Here is a 25,903-nt window from a genome sequence, read left to right on the forward strand (position 1 = left end):
TGTTCTTTCGCCGGATGGCAGCCTGCTTCCATCCATCCCTCGATTGTCTCCTCCCCTCTTCCATTAACTATACCTACATAATCGATTATTCGAGCACCTCGTCGAGATCGCTACTCGATAGCGTTTCGCTCTCCGTCCCGTCGATCGAGATCGGCGCATCCCACGCCTTGTTCGGCGTACTCGGCACCGACGCCGGCATCCCAAGCGGCGCGCGGCCAAGCACGGTGGCCGGCCGCAAGTGCGGCGCAAAGAGTGACATGACTGGGCGCTCCGGACGTGCGGTGAGCGACGCCACCATCTTTTCGGTATCCTGGTGCGCGAGGCGAACGAGCTGCTCGTTCGCGCGCCGCAGCCGCGCACACTCCGCCGTGACTTCGGCGAGAAAGGCGTCGCGCTCGGCAATGCGCTCCGCCGCCGCGTCGAGCTCCTGCTGGAACTCGGCTTGGACCTCGTCGCGAAGGGCGTCCGGCGCCGCGGGCGTCTGCGCTGCAAGCACCGTCTCGAGCTCGCGGACCTGGCGCTGGAGCGCCTCGATGCGTGCGTCCTTGTCTGCGTCGCCCGGCACACCCGGCATCGAGAGGCGCGTCGCGAGCTTGCGCTCGAGGCGGCTGATCTTGGACAGCGCCGCGTGCAGCTTTTCCTGGACGATGGGCAGAGGATCGTCAAACGCAAAGCCGCGCTGCTTGGCCGGCGAGACGGGATGCGGCTCAGACGGGCGCGGCCCGTCGCCCCCACGGAGGATGAGCGTGCCGAGCTCGTCGAGGCGCTCCTGCAGTGCTTCGATCGAGGCCGGAGTCGGGGCCGTGGCCGTAGCCGTGGCCGTGGCCGTTGCCGGCGACGCCGCGCGGCGGGGCGGCGTCGAGGACGGTGCCGGGGCCTGCTGCAGCTGCGCGACCTTGGCACGCAGCGCGCCCATTTCTGCGCGGTAGCGCACAAGGAGTGCGTGCGTTTCGGCGCTCGGCGCGCCGACCAGCAGCGAGAGGTCGCCGTCGATCTCGTTCGGCTCTGCACGCACGGCGACCTTCTTGATGCGCTTGGCAAAGTTGAGCGTGCCGAGCGACTCTTCGACCATCGCCGGCGAGGGATTGAGCGTGCACACAACAGCAATGCGTGCGTTGCCGTTCAGGCTATTTTGGAGGATGCGTGTGAGTTTCGAGTCGCGGAACGGGACGTGGATCGCTGTCGTGCGGCTCCGCTCGCTCTTTTCCGCAGCGCTGCGCTCCGACAAGGCGTAGATTACTTTACCGAGACTCAGGAGACTCTTGTTGATGTTGGCGCCTTCGGAGCGCCCTCGTGCGCCCCACGTATGCCGCTCGCTGCCCGCGAGATCAATGAGGCTCAGCTCGCTGATGCGATAGTGCCGCCCGACGTGGTCCGCGGCGCCGCCTTGCGAGCGTTCCCACGACTCGACCGTGATCTTGAAGCAGGTATGACTGCGGCTCGAGCGCTCGTTCCAGTCGGTCGCGCCGACGTGCCGATTCGCCTCGCCGCGCTCGAGCAGCGCAAAGACCTGGCTCGGGGACGTGACGACCTCTTCCTGCAGCGGCGCGACAAACACTGCATTCGCGCCGCGGCGGCGGTCGTCGCGCACCTGCGGCTGGCTCGTAGGATCCAACAAATCCTTCACGATCTCGTTCCAGATCTCGAGGTAGCTGACGCGCACGAGGTACTCGCGCTCGCTCGAGCCTTGGCAGATCCCTTGGAACACGTCGCAGATCGCACGGGGAATAATGCCGGGCTCGCCGCCGCCCTCGCCACCACTCAGCGTAAAGGTCTTGCCGCTGGCCGTTTGGCCGTATGCAAAGATCACGGCATTGTAGCCACGCAAGACGCTCTGCACCAAGGGACGCGCAAGCATCGCATACACGTCGGCATTCGAACTGCCCGTGTGCAGGCCGTCAAACTGGAACGGCAGGCCGACATTCGGCTGGAGCTTGGTCGCAGCAATGCACGGATCGAGCATGACAGTGGCAGAGGTGGGCGTCGCAAGCCACGCACACTCTTCGTCGGCTTCAGTGGGGCGCAGGCGGATATGCACTTGCACCGAGTCGGGGCCGCTTTCCTCTGCATCGTCCAGGAGGAACGAGCTCTCGCCGAGCTCGTCGGCAATCGCATCGACGTCGACGCGCTCGGCAGCGACAGGCATGGGGCGCATCGCTTTGAGCGGCGACGGCGTCCGTGGGATCGTGCGGACAGGCGCAGACCGCACAGGCGACGCTTGGCCGAGCGACATGGGTGCGCGGCTCGCAACGGGCGCAAGAGCCGGCGTGCGGCCCGTAGCGGTCCCGAGCGACGTTGGTGCGCGGCTCGCCACGCTCTGCGGCGTCGGCGCACGGATCGGCGCATTGGCTGGCGCACGGCTCGGGCCCGGCGCGTCGTCGCGCTTGAGGCGCGGCCGCACGACGCCGTCGGTGATCTTGGCGCGCAGGACACGCGTCTGTGACCCCTGCATGGGCCGTGTTGGAGACGCGGCGCGGGCCGGCGGGCGTACCGGCGCGGTGCGTTCGGCAGCGCGCATCGGCGACGCTGTCCGCTCGGGCACTTGGCGCACCGGCGACGCGGTCCGGTCGGGAACAGGACGCACCGGCGATGCAGTCCGCTCGGGTGCACGCACCGGCGACGCTGTCCGCTCGGGCGCGCGTGCGTCTCTCCGTGCACTCATCGATGTCGCTGGCCGTGCCATGGCGGTCCGTGCCATGGCCGTCGCTGGCCGTGGCCCGGCCGGCCGTGTATCCCCCCGTGCAAGCCCTCTATCGTCTTCGCGGGCGCGGCTCATGGACGTCGTCGGGCGTGTAAACGGATCGCGGCGGTGTGCATTGTGCAGCGGCGCATCCTCGAGCTCGTCCGGCGTATCAGCACGCCGCGGCGCGATATCGTGCTGCGACGCGATGCGCACCTCGCGCACACGCGCCTCTTCCTCGCCCTTCCCGCCCCGCGCCTCGTCTTCGCGTGCATTGAGCGTGCTTTCGCCGAGCGGCACGCGTGTCACTTTCTGTGGAGTGCCCCTGGCGCGTTTCCGCGGCGACGGCATGAACGGCGCGCGCGGCGTCGCCGGCCGCGTGCCCGTCTCCATCAGGACGAACCCCGCGGGACGTTCGCGCGCGGCAACAGGACTTCGCTCGTGCGCGCTCGGCGCAGGCGCACTGTCCATGCTCCGCGATGCCAGTGTTGTGGGAAGCGCGCTCACGCGATGGTCACGTGAGTGATCGAGCGCGCTCTGGCCGCGTCGTCCCCTTGCCACGATGAGTGCGGCGGATACGCTGGAGGATTTGCCGCAGGATGTCCGCGACGCGCCTGTGCAAGAGGTGCAGATGCGGACGCGGCTCCTGGAAAATGAGCTCAAGGTGATGAAGTCGGAGCATATGCGGCTGCTGCACGAGCAGACCGTCATGAAAGAGCGCATCAAGGACAATGCGGAAAAGATCTCGCAGAACAAAGTGCTGCCCTATCTTGTGGGAAATGTGGTCGAGGTTCTGGACATTGATCCTGATATCGACGAGGACTCAGAGGAAGGGGCGAATGTCGACCTGACGCAGCGCAAAGGCAAGTGCGCCGTGATCAAGACGTCGACACGGCAGACCATCTTTTTGCCGCTGATCGGTCTTGTGCCTGCGGACGAGCTGCGCCCGGGCGACTTGATCGGTGTGAACAAGGACTCGTACCTGATCCTCGACAAGCTTCCCGCAGAGTACGACTCGCGCGTCAAGGCGATGGAGGTCGACGAGCGCCCGACCGAGACCTATACCGACATTGGTGGTCTCGACAAGCAGATTGAGGAGCTTGTCGAGGCGATCGTCTTGCCGATGCAGCAGGAGCAGAAATTCAAAAACCTCGGCATCAAGCCGCCAAAGGGTGCGCTGATGTACGGGCCACCGGGTACCGGCAAGACGCTCCTGGCGCGTGCGTGTGCGGCACAGACGAATGCGTGCTACCTGAAGCTTGCGGGGCCGTCGCTCGTGCAAATGTTTATCGGTGACGGCGCCAAGCTCGTGCGCGACGCTTTTGAGCTCGCCAAGGAAAAGGCGCCGGCGATCATCTTTATCGACGAGCTGGACGCGATCGGCACGAAGCGCTTCGACTCGGACAAGTCGGGCGACCGCGAGGTGCAGCGCACCATGCTTGAGCTACTCAACCAGCTCGACGGCTTCTCGAGCGACGAGCGCATCAAGGTGATTGCGGCGACAAACCGTATCGATATCCTGGACCCCGCCTTGCTGCGCTCGGGACGCCTCGACCGCAAGATCGAGTTTCCGCTCCCGAACGAAGAGGCGCGTGCGCGCATCATGGAGATCCACTCGCGCAAAATGGCCGTCGGACCCGACGTCAACTTTGAGGAACTCGCGCGGTCTACGGACGAGATGAACGGCGCACAGCTCAAGGCGGTGTGCGTCGAGGCGGGTATGATTGCCCTGCGCGAGGGCGCCACCGAGCTCGACCACGAGCACTTCTTGGGCGGCATCCTCGAGGTGCAGGCGCTGAAAAAGTCGGACCACTTTTACTACGCGTAGTTACACTTCGCGCTGTACCAGCATCAGCAGTGCCGTAGCCATGACCATCAGACCAATGACACACGAGAGGATCGTGACCATGGGGTGCGTATGCCCTTCGCACTCGTCCAGGTAGGTATGCTCCGCCTCCAGCTGCCGGATGCACGCATAGTAGTCGTGGGTCGAGACGACAAACGAGAGCAGCGCCAGCGCGAGGTAGATCGCGCCGAGCGCCGTGTCCTGGTGCAGCAGTCCTTTGTCACTGAGCTTGGTCATGTGCACCGAGGGATCAACAGCAGGCAGCGTATACGGCGCCTGGCTGCGGCGTGTGGGGTGCGAGAGCATCGCGCGCAGCGTCTCGATCTGCTGCGGCTGCTCTTTCTCATCCTGGAGCTGCAGCTGGAGAAACATGGCGCTCGCGAGAATCGACATGTACGTAAAGAACTTGACCCACGACATGTAGTTGCGCTCGCGCACTGAGTCAGCTGGGCGACGTACTGCAAAAATCGCGCGCGGCCTCGCCAGGCACCTCGGGGGACTTGAATCCGAACCAGTTGGCGCGCGTCAAGCGCGAGCGCTGCGACCGGCGCACCGCGTAGAGCTCGTCATCGTTCTGCCCGTGGGGCACCGCGATGTGCGAGCGGTCCGCGTCGCGGATGCGGTCCTCGAGCGACTGCCACGGCATCGGCCCCGCGTCGCGCCGCTCCAGATCGGGCATGGTGGGCCAATCAGGGTCCCGGGCAGGGTCCGTGCCACGCCCTGTCGTATTGGGGTGTTTATGTACACAATGATTCTAAACCTATCATACAAGAACCAGCCATAGCTCAGTTGGAAGAGCGAAGGTTTGTAATTGGTTACCGGTCTCAGACCACCTTAGGTCCCGTGTTCGAATCACGGTGGCTGGATTCCTTTTTTGCTCCGCTCCCATTTTATGTGGAGGTCTTGGCAAAAAATGAGGCCGATTTTGTATTTTGGTCAGAATTAATCCAGAGCATATTCACCTACGGCAAACTGGGGGGCAGGGTAGTACTTGCTGCGGATCGGACGTCCGCGGAAGACGTGCTGGTCGAGAGCACGTACGGTACGGTACGCTCCTGCCATGCCGGTGAACTGCACAAGGGCGCGTACGCCAGAGGACGTGGGGTGCAGCACCACCCGGTCGACATAGCCATGCTCTTCACATAGTTGGGCTGCGTAAGGGCAGTGAGATACGTACCGATTTCCTGGGGGGTATCGCGGGTAATGTCCGCCTCCGTGTCCAGGACGTGGTCAAGGACAATCACCTCGCTTGGCTCGCCAAATTGCGCACGAGCCTGCGCATGGGCCTCGTCGGGATTGCGATTCACAATCGTGCCGCGCGCCGCACCTCGCTTGGTCGCACGGGCTTCGAGGGGGCGGACCATGCCTTTGTTGCCGTCGGCACCGAGACCTTCGCCTTGCTTGTACCCGTACCGCTCCATGAGGCGCTCGGCAAACTTGGTCGGATCCGGGGTATGGTCGTCAGGCGGAGGGGGGCGGTACGGCGCAGGTACGGCGCGCTTGGGCTGCGAAAACGCGGCCGCAATAGCTGCGGCAGCTTGCTTCTTCTTGTCCAGCACATTGGGGGTTGGCGCGTCGGTCATGCTGGGTGGGCGGGGCGGTGGGGGGCCTGGCGGAGCGAGGCGGTTCGGCGGCACAGGCGGAGGGCCGGGTGGCGGGGGGCCTGGTGCATGCGGCACGGGCGGAGGGCCGAGAGGCGCGCCCACAGCGTCGTCCACGTCCACCATCGGTATACTTGACGAAGGCACTCCATACGACGGCGGCGGCGCAAACTTTCGCAAGCGCTCAGGACGCTCGTCCTCCTCGTCCTCATGCGCCCACTGCTGCCACTCACTACGCCGCCGCCGGCGATCCTTGACCAATGCAATATATACCGCGTACTCGTTGGGGATGGCAGGGTCGTAGTCCGCATCCAAGTTCATCGACAGTGTGACAGGCGATACGGCGGGCCTTTGCTTGCGTTTCTAGGTCAGTCGCAGTACGTACGCGTTTCGGATGCGATGCATAGTACCCATTCACATCGTCGTCGACGTTCTGTGTCTGCCACGGCGCATCCCCCCGTGCCTCGGCGTCGGCGATGGACCGCGCACGGTCCTTTTCGAGCTCTGCATCTGCAAGGCGCATCGGCGGTGCGGGAATCCGCTCCGGCGCACCGTCAGTCCTTGCAAGCATCGGTGTCGGCGCCGATGGCTCGTGTGCGGCGGCGTGGAGATCGGTGCGAGGTGGTGCATGGACCGTTTTTGTGCGCGGCATCCCGCCCGGCGGCGGCGTACCCTCTGCGTGCTCCTCTGAGAATGACGGCAAGAGGTGCACCGCGCTCGGTGCGGCCTTGGGCCGCTCTGCGGTCTTTTTGCGCGGCGCAAAACGCAGCGCGGTCGACCATTGTGGAGTGCGTGCAGCGGGTCTTGGCAGATCGGGCGCCTGCTCCTGCTTTTTCTCGGCGTCGTGCGTTTCGGTTGGACTTGCCTCCTCCCCCTGCTCCTCTCTCTTTTCCTCCCTGTCATCCCTTTTCTCCCTCTGCTCCCCCTCGTCTACGATCGGAGTAAAGATGCCTGCATACAGCGACATCCCCCGCCGTCGTGGTCGGGTGGAGGTCCCGATAACCGATCTCTTTCCACGACGCATGGAGACGTTGGAAAGTGCGCTGCGCGGCGTGCTGGCGTCGCTGCGTACGCACGCCGAGGGCCTCTTTGATGACCTTGCAGAGAATGCAGCGCTCGACCGCCAAGGCGGGAGCCGCGGCGCGAGCGTGCACACGCACCTCGCTGCGCTAGATAAGCTCGATGCCGAGCTCGGCGCGGTGCTCGGCATGGCCGCGACGCATCAGGCCAACGAGGCCCGCATCGCCCCCCTCCTAAAAGAGATCCAAGCGCGTGATACCCTGCAGCGCACGAGCATTGCCAAGGTCGCTTCGCTGCGTGCCGAGCTGCACGCGCTCGTGCTCGCCGCCGACGCGGAGCGCGACGAAATGCAGCATGCCGAGGACGGTACGTACTTCCACTAATTCAGACCCCCTCGACTACCACCGTGTGCTCGCATACGCACAGCGCCTTGCGCGCTATACCTCGGCGCCGCCCGGCTACCGTCTCGAGCCGCCCGAGGCGCCGGCCGCCGACGATGCCCCCCTGCACCTCGCGCCCGAGTACAACCAAAAAGCCGCGCGTGCGGCGGGATACTATGACCCTGCGATACCCCCCATGCCCCAGGAGCTTCCCTTTCCTTCGGACCGCCTCATGCGCCAAGGCATTTTGTACGCGGACGCCGCGGGCGGCGTCCCGCCCCCCGAAGCGCCCGCGCCTGTACAAGAAACGATCGATGCGGCGCCCGCACCCGCGCCTGCGGCGCTCGATACGTTTGCCATGGACGACGAGGACGCCTTTGACCTCGACCTCAATCCGTAGCTCTCCCGATCGGGCCCCGTGCACGTGGAGGCATGGGACCTGACCTAGTAGGCCCCCCAACATGCATGATGCATGCCAATGCGTCTGGGGTGAGATCGACATTGGGTTGCGGCACTGCGTCCACCTCCTCTTTGTCTGCCAAGGACGCGTGCGTGCGGGTGTGGAAATGGATACCCGTAGCCATTACGAGGCGAGCGAGTCCGTGGCAGGTCCCCTGCCGACGACTGACGCCCTCGGCCTCGCCCCCGCCCTGACGCCGTCGGCATATAGCAGCTCCGTGCCCCGGTACGCCGATACGAGCGTGCCGAGTGCGCCGCAGACTCCGGCACATACGCAGCTTACACCCCAACGCTCACCAGAATCGAATGCGCCGTCGCCGCGCGTGTACGATCGGACGGGCCAGGTGGGCATCGGCGAGCTGGCGACTCCCCGCTGGTTCCAACAAAGCGTACCTGGCGCGACCCAGCGCTCGCCACAGGCGGCCTCGCCGAGCCGCGCGCGCAACATACCCCCGGAATCGCTCCCGGGCACTGCGCAGCAGACCGCCGCACGCCACGCGCGCGCGATTTCCTACTCCATGACGCCGGGCCAGCCCCGCAGCGAGCCGCGGGCGTCGCTGCCGACCTTTGCCTCGATGCAGCAGCTGAGCGAGCTGGGCGTCGACGAGTCGTCGGACGCATTCTTTAGCAGGCCTCTGCAGGATACTTCCACCGCCTCGGCGCTGCCTACGCCAGGGCGGCGCGACGCGAGCGGGACGGGCCCTGCATCGCCACAAGCCCGCGCGCGCAACGCGCCGCTGGGCAGCATGCGCACGCCGGATACGCGCGCGGACAAGGCACCGCAGCGCCGATCGAACCGCATCTCCTCGTCGTCGTTTGTGCCTGCGTTCCTGCGGGGAAACAGCGGCGACTCACAGAGCGCACGCAAGTTCCTGGGGCTCAGCTCGACAGACGTTCTGCGCAAGCTCGACGGGCTCAGCGTGTCGCCCCGCGGTCGCGACGTGCCGGAAAAGGAGGAGGGCGATCAGAGCACACAGTCGCTTCCCGCCCGCATGCTCTTTTCGTCGCCCAAGGACGGGAGCGACCCTTTTCGTGTGCACGACGCTGCGCGTGCGCCCAATGCGTCGAGCGCAGAGGGGAGCACGAGCACGCAGGGCCCAGGTGCCGCGCCGGACGTGCACCGGCCCACGCGTGCGAGCGTCCCGACGGTGCACAGTGTAGGAGCAGCGCCAAGTGTCGTGCCGAGTGCCGCGCCGAGCGCCGAGCCGAGCACCGCACCGAGCACCGAGGCGCCGAGCGCGCCGCCGAGCGAGCCCCACACGTCGTACGCGCCATCGAGCGAGGCCCACACGTTGCACGCGCCGCTGAACGAGCCCCGCGCATCGCACCCACCCGCTCCTTTTCCTTCGGATGCGCCCTCATCTGGCGTGCCTGCTGCAGCCGATGTACCGCCCGCAGCTGCGCCCCTTTCTGCACCGCTCTCGTCGGCGCCGGATAGCCTCTCTCCCGTCGGCACGGCCGGCCACTCGGAAGAGGCGTTCCCCCCCCGCTCCCAGCTCGTCGACACGTCGCGATGGCCGCGGCTCGACTCGACGTATACCGACGCACGCCCCGATTCGGCCGTGCATGCGACGGCCGTCGCACCAGACACGTCGGCGACTCTCCCTCGTTCTGCCGTGCACGCCACGGCGCCGCCCGAGCTCTCTGCGGACGAGCTCGGTGTGATTTCTGGCCCGACGCCTCGCGATACACGCCGCGACTCGCGTACCCTGCGCCGGAACCGCGCATCGATGCAGACAGAGCCCGGCGAGGAGGACGAGCCGAGCGGGAGCCTCGCTGGCCGCCTCTCGCGCCGCTCGCTCGTGGCGCTCGGCGCGCTGTTCAAGGCGAGCCCTCGGCGCTCGGACGATGCTCCGTCCGACACGCCTCCCAAGCCGCGCTCGCGCCTCTCGTTCCGGCGGCGGCGGCAGAGCATGCCGAGCAAGCCCGACGGACTTGACGCACCGGACGCCACGCCGGTGCAGTCGCCCCCCCCCACGCTCCCTCCGAAATCGACGCTGCGGCGGACCGAAGGCCAGGATAATGTGCCGCCCATGCGTCAGGAGCCGTCCGCGTACCACACTGCCAAAGCGCAAGGTAGTCGCATTCCCCGCGCATCCTCCATGATGCGCCTCCTCTCGCGCAAGACGCCGGTCGACGAGCCGCGGCAGACGCCGTCGCGCATTCCCCAGAGCACGTCGATGCAGTCGGTGCGCACGCAGGAGCACGAGCCGAGTCTCCCGTCGGCAAAGAGCACGCACAGCGTGCACCGTGCCGAAGGCGAGACGCCGCTCAAGGCGCTCGCTCGCGCCCGGCAGCGGCGCACGTCGCCGGTCAAAGAAGAGGCCGTCAAGGTGCGCACGCTCCGCAAAGGCCAAAATGCAGAGGCGGCCGACGCGCTGCGCCGCCAGCGCGCCGCGGCCGCCAAGACGCAGGTCGAGCGCAAGACACCGTCCGAGCGCAAGCCTGTGCCGTCCCGCGAGGAGCCGCCGCTGCGCTGGAACGTGCGCAAGAGCGCAACGATGGCCGCGGCGCCAGCTGCGGCGGCCGCAGCGGCGGCGCCGGCCGCGGCGCCCGTGAGCCGCTCGCCGTCGGTGCGCTCCATGCCGCGCTCGACGAGCGTGCACTCGCGCCTCTCGTCGCGCACGGCCGTGCCCAGCGCGCCGTCGCCGATGAGCATGGCCGCGCTGCGTCTCGACGACGAAAAGAATGGCGACGCAGAGATGGAGCGCCACATTGCGCGTGTGCAGCAGCGCAAGCTCGCCGGCGGCGCGCGCCAGGACGAGCTCGACCAGCAGCTCGAGTTCCCCACGAGCGTCGCGCCGTCCAAGCGCTTGTCGCCGCGGCAGGCCGAAGTCATCTACGGCAACCACCTCTGTCCTTACGAAGTCCAAGAGCTGTACGAGTACGAGTCGATCTACTACGTTGGTTCTTTTGCACGACACAAGCACTATGCGACGCCGGATAAGCCGGATCGCAACTTTGGGTACGACGACGAGCGCGGCGACTACGAGGTGAACCTGCGCGACCACCTCGCATTCCGCTACGAGATCGTCAAACTGCTGGGCCGCGGCTCGTTCGGGCAGGTCCTGCAGTGCAAGGACCACAAGACGGGCGAGCATGTGGCGATCAAACTCATCCGCAACAAGAAACGCTTCCACCATCAGGCGCTCGTCGAGGTGAAGATCATGGAGAGCCTGACCAAGTCGGATCTCGCGGGCGAGCACAACGTCGTGCACATGACCGACTCGTTCACCTTCCGCTCGCACCTGTGCGTCACGATGGAGCTGCTTAGTATCAATCTGTACGAGCTGATCAAGGCAAACAGCTTCGAGGGATTCTCGCTGCACTTGATCCGCCGCTTTGCGATGCAGACGCTCCAGTGCCTCGAGCTGATGCGCGCCGCACGCATCGTGCACTGCGATCTAAAGCCGGAAAACATCCTGCTCAAGCACCCGCGGCGCAGCGAGATCCGCGTGATCGACTATGGCTCGAGCTGCTACGAAAACGAAAAGGTGTATACGTACATCCAGTCGCGTTTCTACCGCTCGCCGGAAGTGATCCTCGGCATGGACTACAACATGGCGATCGACATGTGGTCGCTCGGTTGCATCCTCGTCGAGCTGCACACGGGCTACCCCATCTTCCCGGGCGAGAACGAGCAGGACCAGTTGGCGTGCATGATGGAGGTCCTCGGCCTACCGGACCGGCACCTACTCGAAAAGAGCACGCGCCGCAAGCTGTTTTTCGACTCCACCGGCGCGCCGCGGCCCGTTGTCAACTCGCGGGGACACAGGCGCAGGCCCAACAGCAAGACGCTGGCGTCTGCAGTGCGGTCGCGCGACGAACTGTTCCTCGACTTTATTGCGCAGTGCTTGGCATGGGACCCAGAAAAGCGGATTCGGGCAGACGCGGCATTGCAGCATCCATGGTTTACGCATCCGATCGATGCACAGGTATCCTCGGCCATTCCGCGCGCCCAGGCACCGCGGCGGCCGCGTGCGACCGATGCCAATGGCTCCCTTTTGCCGCGTGCATCACTGCCGCCGGCCGCTGCGACATAGGTCTTGTAGCAGAATCGCGTATTGCTATGGCTCGGGCTTCAAGGACACGCAGGGTCGGGAGCAGAACAGATGGTTTTCATGCTCAGGACACTTCTCTTTCCGTCGTCCCTCCACCTTATACTTCACACTCAGCTGCACTATGAGACACATTCGTTGGCTCGGACTGCATAGCTCTGGGAGAGGGTAGCTGGTGCTCGGATTCCTTGAGCGGGCAGATAGTTGGTACTAGCAAGATGTAGGTGCCAGCTAGGTTTCAATATATACCTTTTCCGAGAGATGAACAGTGTTGATTTTGGTTTACGCATCCGCTCAGGGCGTCCATCCTTCCATGCAACACCCTTGCATGCATGACCAGCTATGCTGGCATACTGGGGCCAGCGATGAAATAAAGTTATCACCACATATATCATCGCGGAACCACACGCCACGGTCAGTCGCCACGTGGGCAGTATTGAGATGAGACTCTGACACAGTCAGGAGGGATTGTGCAGCAGAGGCGCGCGTGCCGGAAAATTTCAAAACTGAATAGCCGGATATGGAACTGCTTGTGGCTGTGCTCAGGGGAATGCTACTGCTGTGTTGTTTTTCTACTGTCTTTACTAGGCCCTTGTATACTGGCCAAGTACCTGCCTGGCAATGCTACGGTCTCCCGAACTCGAATTGTGGATCGCCAACGCTCTGAAAAGTTTACGATTGGTATGAAACAGTGAGATTCAGGAAAATAGTGGCGCAACCTCGTTTTGGGATCCATGGTGTACCTATGGTGTACGCACGGGCCTCTAGCGACTCCTACGTGTCTATGGGGCTTGGTTCAGGCTCAAAGTGAACTGGGCTTAGCATGGTTGTCGCCATCTGACCTAGTGAACAGTGGGAGGGCGTGCAGAAGCGGGAGACATACAGAGACGACAGAGGGGCAGCGATCCCCAATCTGCTTTAGTCAAACATCAGCTGAGCTATCGTCGTCATGCATTGGAGACAGCGACGGGTTCTGTGGACCGACATGTAGCCTTTTGCCCTGTACACTAAGAATTCAACGAGAAATGATGGATTCTTAGACATCAACAGTACTGTACAGTTGTGCTTTAACAGCTGGTCGGGTTAGCTACACCAACACAGCGAGAATGCATCCGTTGCTCTCACGTGTTGAGAAAGATATCATATGGAGATACCAAGCAAACCAGCAATGAAGCTGGCTCGAGTGCCATGTAAGAAACTTAATTCTTACAGGCGAGGTGATTTAGAGCCATAGATACTCCTGAGAGAGCTGTATATAGAAGTATGGACCCTTGTAGGCAGAGGGTACGGGAGACGAAGCCATACGCAGACCCAGAGTGGTGATACATGCAACCTCTCTGGACGAGCAGCTGTAACGCATGGCCACGACCTCAATCGATTAGTCATTAGGAATGGTACAGTACAAGATGCTTTATTGCATAGGTGCATGTATTGTTACCACCTGCGACACCCACGATTGCACAGTACCCCATGTGAAATTGCGTCGTCAAGTTGACTGCACCGCCATAGCAAGCGCCTCATATAGTTCAACTAAAGCTGCTTGCTACCCATCGCTACGCTTAGGCGGGTCATAGATAAAGACATAGTTAGGACGTTCATCCTCTTCATCCTCTTCGTCGTACTCGTCATCGTCGTCCACCGCACGCTTGGTGCTCTTGACGTCGTGGTCAACGTCATCGTCATCACTGCCATCATCCTCGTCCTCGTCTTCGTCCTCATCCCAAGGACGAATCTCGACACGATAGTCTAGGGCTCCAAAAATATCCTTGTCGGATCCACGGCATTCAAGCATTTTGTCGATCCAGCAAAGGTCCAGGTACTCGTCTGATATGAGCAGTGCAACGTACCACGCGGCGGGAGAGACTTGATGTACTCGGGAGTCGGCCAAAACACGTTGCCAAGCTCCGTCTTGAGCTCGTCGCTGATCGGCACGACCTTGCTGAGCTGGTCAATGTCCTCCTTCGTGGGCTTTTTAAAGCAGCTAACACTGTTCTGTTAGTACGGCTGAGGGCTCATGATAACATACATCTTGAACACACGTTCCCAATCCCATCCAAGCTTTTCCCTGACAGCCGTTCGGAACGTATCCTCACTGTAGACAACCATGTTCAGTTTAAAAATGGCGCTAAGCTGATCAATGTTGGGGATGTACTCAAACTTGATGGTGATGAATGGATCATCCATCCATAGCTCACAGAGGAACTCACGGTAACTCTCATACTTGCTGGAACATCCCGGAATGCTGATCAGCTCGTTTGGACATTCAGCCGATGGGTTGGTAACAGCAGCCGCAGGAGAGGTGTCCGCAAGAGCCGCTTGGTTGAGACTGGTTTTGCTTGAGGGCGAAGCAGGAATAACATTAGCAGGCCGAGAGGACTTGGCCGAGCGTGGGGAGAGGATAGACGGAGTATCATGTTTCAGCAAATGCGAATGCTTTCGCGGGTCGTCCATGCCAAAAGCAGGCGACGAATTGTTACGCATCAGTGCAGGGGCAGCCATTGTGGTGGTAGAGAGTGGGGTAGAGGAAACGACTTTCTGCAACTTATATATGTTTGTATTTCGGTGGCTGACGACGGGATACACCGCCACGTATACACCGATCCCGTGGCTGTACCATGTTGAATGTCTACCTTCCGCATACGTGCGCAAAAGGCACCGCAGCGCTCCACACAAGTGCTCCCCAGCTGGCCGTAGTATTTAATTTCTGGTGGGGAGCCAATGGAGCGCGGAAGTTAATATGCACAGGCCACTACTGCAGCAGCACTGCAGAGCATAGAGTGTACTGTTTTTAGAGAACCATCTACATAAATAACGCCCCGCCTCTATCCCCCTTCATCTCTTTCACCTCTTACACCCATCATGTCGGTAGTGAATGACCCTGCGATTGACCTTGGCAAGACTCTTGTCCAATCTCTGCGTACGAGTGGCCTATCGTATGATGAGTCTGTTGCTCGTTCTCGTCAAGCGGGTATTGAACAATGGAGTTTTGAACGAATGTATGTCAAGTTTGTTTGATCTAATCTGTCAGCTGGACTGATTCTAAGCGTCCCTCTCCGAAGGAGGCCGAGATTATCTTGCAGACCTTTGGTGTTCACTTGGACAAACGAGCCACTTGTTGCATGCTGGAAGAAGTGTACGAGAGGAGGGATTCCTACAGGCCCAAACAGCTAGGTATGTCTCTTTACTGACCAAGACAATCACGCTCACATTCTCCTGGGCGCCTTGGGCGACAATAGTGTCACTATTGCCAAACGGGTGAATGATTTCCTAGGGGAAAACTCTCGAGTTGACCACAACAGCTGGTCTTGCAAAACCACGCGTCCCAACAAGGTCAAATTCACCTTCAGCGCCCATATGCATCGGTCCAGGGAAACACGAGCCCCTGTCCCTGATGCCGTCAAGAAAGAGTACGCGTACCTCAGCGCGATGAAGACGATCAGTGGAGTATGTGCTCTGATTCGCAAGCGCATGAGCGAGAGCAACATGTCCAGTACCGCGCTAGCAGCCAAGCTGAGTCTCTCTGAAAAGGAAGCGAGTAGCATGTGAGTATCCATACGCAATCAGTCGCTGACCTCTCAGCGTCTATGGCGCTACGGTGCCAAACTTCTTGGTTATCTGTCTTCTCGTTGATATCTTCAACCTGCACAAAGACGGAGACTTTATCAAACTCGTAATCAAACGGTGCGCCGATGTGGATCAGAACTCGGGTCGCCGAGGCTTTTACAGTATGTGGTCTCGCTGACGAGTAGATCCAGCGGTGATCAGTCTCCGTAACTATGTGAAGAAGCATCCGTATCAAGCCACTCTCCCAATTTATCGCTGCAATGTACGTTCAGTCCATTACTTCCATGCTAATACCAGACCGAGAACGTCACTCTCCGAGAGGACCTCTTTACCTGCGAGCGCCCCAAGAAGGACCGCAAGGACTACAGGGTGTTTCATCTCCCCGTGACCATGAGCTGTACCTGCAACAGCACTATTCCTGTACCTGATGTCTAATCAGGACCAATGTATCCAGTCTAAGGAGCCCTAGCTGTCTCATTGGCTCTCTCTTCACGATACGGCGCCCGCCCTCCAATGGACTGCTGCACTGTTCGTTGCCAGGCAGCAAGCCACGGCTGGTGTTATGCGTTGCAATAGTGATCCCCCTACCCCCGATAGTTATTATATCTTGCGATATTATTCTCTCTTGCTCCTGAGCCATACGTGTGTAGATGGGCCTCGGCACTATGTGTCGCAAGCATACAAGCACGTTGACTGTCCATTGCCCTGCAAGGCTGTATTGGATACTTACCGAGCCAGGTTGAAGCCAAGTTCCTTTCATTGCATTGTACAAGTCGCTATTTCGTTCAAAAGTGGGCTGATTCAAACGCTTAGACAAGGGGTGTGCGCCGTACAGCGACAATACTGCACTGTCCTTGCGACAGGGGCGTGGAGGTTGTGGTGATGTAAGCGTGTGGAGCCATGTCGCTGCCGTTCAGCTGTACCAACTGCGCGGACGTCAAGTCAGGTCGTGACCCAAGCGTAATCTGAAATCCCGGCTACATACCACTACGACAAAATACATATCCAAAACCTTGCTTGAGCTAGTTCAATAGAGAGGTGAGACAAATCCAATAGTCATTCCATTCTCCCAAGACCTAAGCGAGGCACCCGGCCCCCCTCCACGTAGGTCATTGGTCCGTTAGACTTGAAAGCTGTCCGAACGAGTGATCGAGCTTCCGGAGTAGACCAGCTTGATGTACACATAGTAGGAGGTCGATTGGCCAGGGATACGGCGAAGGTCGACTTCAAGGCTGTAGAAGTCCATACCGTGAGTGCCACCAGCCTTAGCCGTCTGAGCAATCGTTTCGGAGAAGTCGTTGATGATCGCGCGAAGACGAGCCATGGCGGGGTCTGAGTGAGTATGAGTGACGTACGGCAGAAAGCCTCGAGGCACGTCGGGCTCAAGGCATAGGCGCTCTTGAGGTGGTGCAGCACCAGCTCCTTGTCCTTTCCTGGCTTCAGGACATTGATCAGCTTGAACGCCACGAAAGCACACTGATAGCATCCATGCTTGAGGCTGGCGTTAGTTTACGCTGCTCTCGGCTGGTACGTACACTGCCTCGACATCGGCGGGGGCCACTCGAATCTCCTCGGCAAGGTCGGCGATGGTACGACCCTGTGCCTCCATGGCGCGGTTCATGGCGTCGATGAGATGGTAGACAGAGTTTGTCCACATCACCAATGCAGCCTCCTTGACCATCTCGGCTTCCTGGGAAACATGACTTTCGCTGCTGTCGTCCAAGTTGTGGACAGCGGATTCTCCCAGGTAGGAAACGAGGCGCAGCTCCAGTTCCTCCGAGTTGGACTTGCTAACCTTTAGCTTGCTCTGGTCCCAGCAAGGTGTGTCCCAGCTAGCAAGAGTCTCGTTCGAGCCGGACCCATCGGCATGCTTCTTCATCAGCATGTCAAGGATCATGGGGCCCTTGATGAGGAGAGAAACGTGCAAGGCGTTGACAATGCGACGTCCACTCACTTTGCATTGCTCATTCCACTGGGGAGTGGGCAGGGACCCGGTCACAACGTCGGCATGATACTTGAAAATGTCAACGACCTATTGGGCCGAGAGTTCGATAGGCACAACGCCCATTATCCTCCTCAGTTCCGCGGGGTTTGGGATTAACTTTCCCTTTGTCATATCGCTCAGACCCGTCCTAGTCATCTGGAGCTGAGCGGCCAACACAGAGCCACTAGTCGGCAGACTACTCATGGCATCGGCCTCCGCTCGTTTGCGAAGTGCCTCTCTCGCTACTCTTCCACCGCGTGGTACGTTGTCATAATGTGGACTAACCACAGACCCCGTCAAGGATAAGAAATTTGAGGAGGTGATGCGCTTGAATATCTGCACTGGGAAGGGTGTAGTTGCCACTCTCGACCACCCCGTCGACGAAAATGGATATCCTCTCCAGTCTGAATCGTACTCTGCTTGACATTGCGACCGTTCCAATGAAGCAAGTAAGCGATACTATCGCCCACGTATACCACATTGTTGCGCGACCGAGGTCGCATGTGTACCTTGGCTACGGGAATACTCCATTACGTCAGGCCAAAGACAATTTGGATCTTCTCCTCCTTCACATTGGCATGACACTCAAAGGTGCTCTTCTCCAAATGAACGGTCATACCCTGGCGCTCGAGCTTGCTGATATCGTCCAAGATATAGCAGCTCGTGTTCTTCAGGTACAGGCGTAGGTCGATCATAACAGGTTCTGGTCATGAGCGAGACAAACATACCACAGTAGCTCGCAGCGGTCGAGGAATGCAGCGTGTCGTACTCCTTGGCCAGGATAAAGTGAAAAAACTCCGGGGAGCGAGTGAGTCCAACAAAATCAATGATCTTGCGGGCCTGCTCGGCATTGGGCTTTACCTGTCCAGCAAGGCTGACCCGTTAATATGCATCCAAAAATGGTCGAGTACCTACATCAGCGTCATTGTCTCGAAGTCCATCTGGAGCTCATTGGCCGTCTGTTCAAAGGATGTGCCCTTCTTGATGAGACAGAACCGCATCATCTGGCACATGAAGTGAACCGAGAGCTGAGCATCGAAGGCTTCATACTCAGTCAGTGCCATGGTGCGGCGCTGAGCATCGCGCTCGTCATCAGCAGGACCATTCATCTGGGGATCTACCAGTGGTGCCTCCAAGATGAGCATCGTGGTAAGGCTTTGCCAGTCCACTTTTTCGACTTGGTACGAGCAGCTCGTAAAGTCGATGCAGAATGCCCCGCCCAACTGGCGTCAGGAATCTACTCCGGTCTGGGACGTACCGTGCGGTTCAGCTGGCTCATGATCCCAGTAGAGTTCATGAAAAGATCATTGAGGACACAACTTTCGAGACGATCTTTGTTAGCAAGCATACGTACTCGTCGGAATCACTTGGTTTGGCAAAGCAGAACCCCTACGGTTAAACTCGTCCATCCAGAAGGTGACGAGGACATCCGTGGGCAAGCGGACGTTGAAGGTTGATGCAACAGAGCTGACAAGATTTAGGGTGGGTTTGCATTCTCCTGAAATTCTGCTTGGTTAAAAACCACACGCTTGTTTTATGCGTACAGAGTGGCGACTTGATCGCGATCAGTGCTCGGAATAGGCACGCTGCTCGACTGTCGATTCTCAATGGCGCCATTCACCTCTCGAAAGAAGGCATCAACTACCTGGCGTACAGGCCTGTTACTCGTGATCAAAGCGTCCGTCAGCTGAGGAGCAGAGTCGTCATTCGTAATGGGTGTCATGGTTTCGATGAGGTGGTGAGACAAATGTGGGTGGAGCACCTATTAGTGAGTTGTTCTGAGCAAGCAATGTCCATAGTTTTGTGGCTGTGCAATCGAGAAACGATCTTAGAACTAAGACTACGACACAGACTAGAGAGGATATCCGTTTTCGTCGACAGGATGACTGAGAACAGCAAAGAGACCCTTTCCGGAAATAAGAGAACCTTGCATCGCATCCTCCCACTTCTTATCCTTGACAGGGTCTGTAATTAGTCCACACTAGGGCAACGTACCACGCGGCGGAAGAGTAGCAAGGTACTCAGGCGTCGGCCAGAACAAGTTGCCAAGCTCCGTCTTGAGCTCGTCGCTGAGCGGCACTACCGAGGAAAGCGCCTCAATTTCCTCCTTCGTAAACTTGGAGTAGATCCCATAGCTGAACGATTAGAGCCATAACACGCAGGTGGTAACGTACGCATTGCAAATCACGGCACCGTAGCGTCCAAGTTGCCTGCCCATTGAAAAAATGTCACCAGTAGCAGTAATTGCACAGGATACTTTCTTGAATGCCGCTAGTTCCTCGATAGTGGGTATGTACTGGCGATACTTTGTGGGATCTTGACCATATGAGATTCCCATAGACGAGTACCACGCAAGACGACTAGTCTTGCCTTCCGCTTCCACACTAGTCTTGACATGAGCGTACTCGGTCGATGAAACCTTTCGACTGAGTCCCTCAGACGTTGAAGGAGCACAGTAGATATTGTCGTAGGAAAATCCCTTGTTAGGGATATGAGTCCTGTTTCCCATGTGCTTAAACACAAAAGTCGAAAACCCCTTCCGACATGTCGGTACCCTTTTGCTCGGCTGGTACTGAAAGATACCAGGTTTGCTTTCCTCCCGATTGGAGCGCATCGATCGACGTGAGTTGAGTGGTTCGACGAATCCAACTTTCTTTGGACGACGTTCAGGAGAGTCAGAGTCAGATACGCTAGTGACCGACACGGATGAGGCAGACACGGGCGAGGACTTGGACGAGACCAACTCGGGAGGAGACGACGTAGGCGTACGGGACTTTGAATCAGAAGCTTTACGAGGCGTTCCAGGGTGGCGAGGGGTGCTTGTACGCTTGATGTGGGGCGCCGTGGTTGAAGCAGCCTTGGGGCGGGTATCGGCGCATGATGTGGCAGGGACAGGAGCGGAGAGAGTATTGTCGGTAGGAGCGACGTCGATAGCAGTATTGGTAGGAGAGGTGGTAGGGGCGTCATTAGCAGCCGCATCCGGGATACCCATGACAGCTACCGAAGCATGTCCCTCCGTGTCATCGCCATGGCTTGCATCGGCAGGGTCACTTTCCAAGTAGACCACACCTGCCTCGCCCTCCCCAGCTGCGGGAGGCTCCGCAGCGTCACCATTCGTAATGCTCGGCACGGTAGAGCCGGCCCGGTCAAGCATCATACCGAAGGTGAGTACGTGGCTAGCCAGGGCACGGAGAGCCCTCTTTAGACAGCGGTCTAGTCCAAGAAAACTGGTGGCAAATCCATAGCCAGTACGTGCACTAACCGATTGAACCACAGGTTGCATGGTGTTGGAAGTAGTAGAGAAGGGTTGAAGAAGCACAGCCTCGGGTCATATATACTGTGCCCGTCTCCCTATTCAAATCTATTTAGAATTGCCACATGGAATTACAACCAATGCGCGCAGCTGAGATGTCCAATGAACCCCTCAAGTGCCGTGCCATAGTTCTCGATGAGCCCCGTACATGGATTACACAATCCGATTACGTGTTTCTCAGAGTGGAGGCGATGGCTGCCAGGACCAAGAGCATGGCAAAGACCAGAAGGTGCAATGGCGATCGCCATGGATTCTGGTCTTTTGTGTATCATCCTAATGACCAGCTATCGTAAGTAACTGGTCGGGCCTCGAGAAAACTTTCTCCCTGAAGCCACTGTGAGTCAGTACCTATGTGGAGTAGCATGACTCTAATGACTACACCGCATGGGCGCATTGACTTGAATGCTCCCGCCTGAGGTCTATACCTTTCTTGCTCTCAATATAGGCAGCCATAGGCTGCGTCTACATTACTGATTGATGTATCATAATGACACGTAGCCTCTTCTCCTCCGCTTCCCTCCCGCACCACGCACCGCATAGGGATGAAGCGAGCGAGGACACAGGTCGCACTCTTTCTAACACCTGATCGCTTGGTCGAGCCCGTCTAAGATAACTAAAGTTTTCGCTAATCTAGGATGACTAGGAAAGACGAGTGGCTTTATGCGTTTCCTTGCCCGATGACCATCATCGTTTGCGACAATGGTTTATTGGCCTGCTACATTCGACAAGACACAGTCCATAGATGAATGGTAGACATGTGTGCTGGTCGAGTAGCTTTTGTAGTCCACTTTACGTGGGCCCTACTCCAGCATAAGAAGCTGACAGGATAAATGGGATAGGACGACTTTGTTCTCACACAACTGAGTCGCATAATGTAACTATAAGAGCTGTTTAGGCCTGACCATTCCTACACCATGGATCCCAAAATGAAGTTGCACCACCTGGCTCTTGTATCTCTGTTTTATACCAATCGTACGTTTTGATAACATTGGCGAGCCACAATCCGAGTTCGGGAGACCGTAGCATTGCCAGGCAGGTGCTTGGCCAGTATACAAGGCCCTAATAAAGACAGTATAAAAACACCACAGCAGTACCATTCCCCTAGACACAGCCACAAGTAGTTCCATATCCGGCTATTCCGTTTTGGAATTTTCTGGCACGCGCGTCTCTGCTGCACAGTCCCTCCAGACTGTGTCGGTGTCTCATCCCACTCACTACTGCCCACGTGGCGACTGGCCGTGATGGGTGGTTCCGCGTTAATTTATGTGGAGGCGATGGAATATTATGTCGGAATCGCTAGCCTCCCCATGCCTGTATAGAGGGGCCGGCATGCAAGGGTGCTATTTCGCTTGGTATGCAGCCTAAATTGGCTCAATGCTACGAATCCGGCTACTAAAGAGCGATGCACGCCATACGCGTGCAGATTCGACGCACTGATCGCACCCCCCACCTCCACATGCCTCACCCTCTCCCATCAAGGGAGTCTGCTGACTAACCATCGCAAAGGCCAGATCCCAAAAATGGCCCATTTTTCTGATGCGCACGAGTTTTGCATCCATCCCATTCTCATCACACCTCCGCTCGCGCCGGTCATGCTCCACTGCCATGACTAAACGACACCTAATCCCGCAGGTTCACTCCATGTGTCTTCGTAGAACACGACCGTGGCCGCTATAGAGCCGCTACTTCCTAAACGAGGTACTGGTTCAGGCCGTACTGAGCGACCTTCTCCGGTGCTTGTGTGTTGAGCTGCGCCAAGAAAGCACAGAGCTGGCCACGCAGCTGGCCGCCCAGCACGTCCTCCTCGCTGCTCAGGACGTGGTGGAAGAGCTGGAGGATGGTATCCAGGTACTGCATGCCCACCGTGTTGTTCGTCTGCACGAGCTGCACCAAGCAGAGGAGTACTGGCGTCCACTCTGCGAGGTCATTGTCGAGCGGCAGCGACGAAAAGAGGATCGGCAGCGCCTGGTCCAGCGGCACGGCGTCCGGCTTTTTCATGATCATGCGCGCAAGGCAGCCACAGGCGTTGTCGCGGGCCGTCTTGACCTCGTCCGCCTCGTCGCTGCTCTTCTCAAACAGCGGCTGGAGGGCAGTGAGGAGAGAGGTGTAGTGCTGCGAGAGGTCCAGCTCGCTGTTCTCGATCAGCACGCCCGCAGCAAACGCCGAGTTGGAGCGCACCGACGGCTCCTCGTCCACGAGCGAGCGCGAGAGGAGCGCGAGGATATCTTGGGTAAACGGCGTGATGGCGCCCTTCATGCCCACAATCACCTCGCCCAGCGAGCCGACGGCCGTCGCGCGGTCGCTCTGCGAGCGGCCCGGCGAGTAGTACTTGGCGATCTGCGGGAGGAACTGCTGGAGGGGACCAGCAAAGTCGCTGCCGAGCACGTTGGCCATTGCGCCCACGAGATCCGTAGCAGCGCTGATGAGCACCGACTCGTACTCGCTGACCTCCTCCGTGTCCTCCTCGTCGCCCGCCTCCGGGTCGATCTGCGACGGGGCCTTCTTTTCGAGGATGAGGAGCGTGTAGGTGCACGTCACCTCGAGCCAGTCCGGTGCGATGATCGCCGGTCCGCACTTGTTCAGGCACGTCGCCAGCGACTGGCAGATCTCGATCGCAGCCGTGCGGTCGTCTTCGGCCTCCCATGCCTCCATAATGTTGGGGATGATGAGCTGCACGATGTTCTGCACGTCTGCGTTGAGCGGCACCTTGACGGCGACGCCCGGCACCCACGGCTGCGGGTTGCTCAGGTCGTAGAGCGTGTTAATAAAGGTGAAGAGCGTGGCGATCGCGCTCTTGCGGATGCCCTGGTAAAAGTGCGAGGTGAGCGGGATGAGCTCCTCGGTCGCCTGCGCGACGTACGGCAAAAAGGCCGAGCGCGTGTGGTTAAAGAGTTCGCCGAGCGAGTCGGCCGCGACCTCCTTCTCGACAGCGACCGCGGTGCTGACGTTGAGGAAAGCGTCGTTGAACTCCTCGAGGTCGACAAAGTCCTCGTCGTTCTCGTCCTCGCCCGGGACGGTCATGCCGGTGATGGTCCCGTCGCCCGGCGCGCCAGGGATCGGGTCGTGCTCCGACTGCTGGAACGAGGCGATCATCTTGGGCACGATGTGCTCCAGGTACGGCCCGAACTCGTCGCCAAACACGCGCGACATGACTGCAAAGAAGATGAAAGCGCACTCGCGGATGCGCGGCTGGTCCATCTCGAGCGACTCGACGGTGATCTTCATCATCTCGGGCAGGTACGGGCGGAAGTGTTCCTTGCCGACCGCCTCGGCAAAGGTGCCGATCGTGTCTGTAGCAATGCCACGCAAATCCATCTCCTCGCCCTCCTCCTTGAGCTGCAGGAAAGGCTGGATGCGTTGCATGAGCGGCACAAAGTAAGGCACAAAGTTGGCCTTGGCGGCGTGCGCCGCGCTGCCAATCGCGCCCGTGATGGTCGCCTTGACGGCGATCGGCGCCGTGTCGAGCAGGCCCGTGAGGCGCTCCATGATCGCGGGCAGGTACTGCGCAATGTCGTCGCCCATCACCTCGAGCAGCGCGTCGAGGGCCGTGCACGCCTGGCGCTGCGTCTCGGACGCATTGATCAGCTCCATGATCAGCGGCAGGAACGTGGCGTGCTTCGCCGCGCACTCCTCGTCCAGCATCTCACACAGGCAGCCGAGCGTGATGCAGGCCGCCTTGCGCACCACCGGCTCCGGGTCGCGCATGCCGTTCTCGACAAAAGGCCAGAGCTCGTCCATGTGCGGGCGGATGTACTCGGAGCATCCCTCGACGCTCACGCCAAAGGCCATCATCGCCGCCTTGCGGTGCATCGGGTCGGCGTTGGTCGCGTACGCTTGCACCTGCTCCAGGAGCGGCGGGAAGACGTGGCTCGGGGGGAGCTCGGTGGCGAGTATATCGATCACGCGCAGCGCGAGGCGTGCGGGCGTGTCCTCCTCGATGTCGTCCGACTCCTCCTCGGTCGCGATCGGCATGAGCTGCTCGAGCAGCGGCTTGGCGAGGCCGAGGCTCTGCACGCGCGAGCGCTTGTACTGGATCGTCCACACGAGCGAGTTGAGGCACATCAGACGCAGCTCCTCCTCGTGGTCGCGGTTCGCGCTGTTGCGCACAAAGAAGGCCATCAGCTCTGCGAGGTGCGTCGCGAGGATCGGTGTCTCGAGCATGCACAGGTTCTCAAACACATCGAGGATCTGGCGCACGCCCTCGTTGTGCGAGGTGTCGAGGCACTGCTGCAGGATCTCGACCATCTGCGGCACGGCGCTCTGCATTGCCGCGAGGTCCGCCTGGTCCTCTGTCTCGAGGTTCTCGGCGACCTTGCCGAGGGCACGCACGGTGGTGATGCGCACCTCGAGCGACTCGGGGTCCTGCAGGCTCTTGGCAAAGAGGCTCATGATGCGCGGCAGGTGCGACTTGAGTGCGTCGCCGCCGTCGACAAAGGTCTCGAGCACGATGAACAGCACGAGGATCGCAGCCTGGCGCTGCGCCGCGTTGGGCGACTCGGCAGACTCAAAGAGCCACGGGAGCAGCGCAGGCCACGCATTGTGCGGCAGCTCCTTGCGCGCGATCTCGGCAATGACACGCGCGAGGCCATTGCGCAGCAGCGCGCTCTCCTCGCGTGCGATCTGCTCGAGGAGGCGCGACTTGATGTTGTCGCGCACCTCGACGCTGTGCTTCGTCCAGACCTTGGTGCTCTTGGCGAGCTTCTTGCGCATCTCAACGCCGGCCAGCTGACGCACAGCGAGGTCGGGCGAGGTGGCCATGATCTCAAAGAGCGCAGGCACCGCACTGGCATTCTTGAGGTAGCGCGACTGGAGCGCTTCCGTGGCCTGCGTTAGTCGCGATACATACCGCCTTGACGGTCGCCGTGTCAGGCACATTGGCCTGCTGAAGCAGTCCGTGCAATTCCTGCACGTAGGCGGGCTGGGTAAGTCATTGTCTACGCACGTCCATCGTCAATGCCCGCGGTCGTCAAAACCAACAGCCGCGCCGAAAAAAAATTC

The 25,903-nt window shown here is 59.9% G+C and overlaps 9 protein-coding genes and 1 non-coding gene across 10 annotated transcripts; 3 read left to right on the top strand and 7 right to left on the bottom strand.

Annotated features, from left to right (window-relative positions):
- Positions 1-85: 85 nt before the first annotated feature.
- Positions 86-3,151, bottom strand: MJAP1_003712 (uncharacterized protein; the record flags this gene model as incomplete). The annotated part of the gene is made up of 1 exon (XM_060267638.1): positions 86-3,151. The coding sequence occupies one exon, from the start codon at positions 3,149-3,151 to the stop codon at positions 86-88; it is 3,066 nt and encodes a 1,021-aa protein (XP_060123621.1).
- A 91-nt stretch (positions 3,152-3,242) lies between these two features.
- RPT5 (26S proteasome regulatory subunit 6A) lies at positions 3,243-4,508 on the top strand (the record flags this gene model as incomplete). Its single annotated transcript, XM_060267639.1, has 1 exon — positions 3,243-4,508. The coding sequence occupies one exon, from the start codon at positions 3,243-3,245 to the stop codon at positions 4,506-4,508; it is 1,266 nt and encodes a 421-aa protein (XP_060123622.1).
- On the bottom strand, positions 4,509-5,205 carry MJAP1_003714 (uncharacterized protein; the record flags this gene model as incomplete). Its single annotated transcript, XM_060267640.1, has 2 exons — positions 4,509-4,963; positions 4,986-5,205. 2 exons carry the CDS (start codon positions 5,203-5,205, stop codon positions 4,509-4,511), a joined length of 675 nt encoding a protein of 224 aa, XP_060123623.1.
- A 95-nt stretch (positions 5,206-5,300) lies between these two features.
- Positions 5,301-5,392, top strand: MJAP1_003715. Its single transcript has one exon. It is a non-coding gene; the product is annotated as a tRNA-Tyr (tRNA).
- A 76-nt stretch (positions 5,393-5,468) lies between these two features.
- Positions 5,469-6,698, bottom strand: MJAP1_003716 (uncharacterized protein; the record flags this gene model as incomplete). Its single annotated transcript, XM_060267641.1, has 3 exons — positions 5,469-5,677; positions 5,704-6,490; positions 6,513-6,698. The coding sequence occupies 3 exons, from the start codon at positions 6,696-6,698 to the stop codon at positions 5,469-5,471; spliced, it is 1,182 nt and encodes a 393-aa protein (XP_060123624.1).
- Positions 6,699-7,149: 451 nt separating this feature from the next.
- POM1 (dual-specificity kinase) lies at positions 7,150-12,029 on the top strand (the record flags this gene model as incomplete). Its single annotated transcript, XM_060267642.1, has 3 exons — positions 7,150-7,513; positions 7,536-7,923; positions 8,108-12,029. 3 exons carry the CDS (start codon positions 7,150-7,152, stop codon positions 12,027-12,029), a joined length of 4,674 nt encoding a protein of 1,557 aa, XP_060123625.1.
- Positions 12,030-13,587: 1,558 nt separating this feature from the next.
- MJAP1_003718 (uncharacterized protein) lies at positions 13,588-14,228 on the bottom strand (the record flags this gene model as incomplete). The annotated part of the gene is made up of 3 exons (XM_060267643.1): positions 13,588-13,868; positions 13,892-14,031; positions 14,197-14,228. 3 exons carry the CDS (start codon positions 14,226-14,228, stop codon positions 13,588-13,590), a joined length of 453 nt encoding a protein of 150 aa, XP_060123626.1.
- Positions 14,229-16,728: 2,500 nt separating this feature from the next.
- On the bottom strand, positions 16,729-17,505 carry MJAP1_003719 (uncharacterized protein; the record flags this gene model as incomplete). The annotated part of the gene is made up of 3 exons (XM_060267644.1): positions 16,729-16,940; positions 16,964-17,106; positions 17,144-17,505. The coding sequence occupies 3 exons, from the start codon at positions 17,503-17,505 to the stop codon at positions 16,729-16,731; spliced, it is 717 nt and encodes a 238-aa protein (XP_060123627.1).
- Positions 17,506-18,122: 617 nt separating this feature from the next.
- MJAP1_003720 (uncharacterized protein) lies at positions 18,123-20,101 on the bottom strand (the record flags this gene model as incomplete). The annotated part of the gene is made up of 11 exons (XM_060267645.1): positions 18,123-18,295; positions 18,321-18,466; positions 18,508-18,620; positions 18,851-18,866; positions 18,943-18,958; positions 18,986-19,059; positions 19,238-19,250; positions 19,446-19,478; positions 19,519-19,557; positions 19,588-19,727; positions 20,034-20,101. The coding sequence occupies 11 exons, from the start codon at positions 20,099-20,101 to the stop codon at positions 18,123-18,125; spliced, it is 831 nt and encodes a 276-aa protein (XP_060123628.1).
- A 2,493-nt stretch (positions 20,102-22,594) lies between these two features.
- MJAP1_003721 (uncharacterized protein) lies at positions 22,595-25,853 on the bottom strand (the record flags this gene model as incomplete). The annotated part of the gene is made up of 3 exons (XM_060267646.1): positions 22,595-25,729; positions 25,752-25,823; positions 25,848-25,853. 3 exons carry the CDS (start codon positions 25,851-25,853, stop codon positions 22,595-22,597), a joined length of 3,213 nt encoding a protein of 1,070 aa, XP_060123629.1.
- Between the last annotated feature and the right edge of the window lie 50 nt (positions 25,854-25,903).

The sequence above is a fragment of the Malassezia japonica genome, chromosome 7 (assembly GCF_029542785.1).
Source record: "Malassezia japonica chromosome 7, complete sequence".
NCBI lineage: Eukaryota > Fungi > Basidiomycota > Malasseziomycetes > Malasseziales > Malasseziaceae > Malassezia > Malassezia japonica.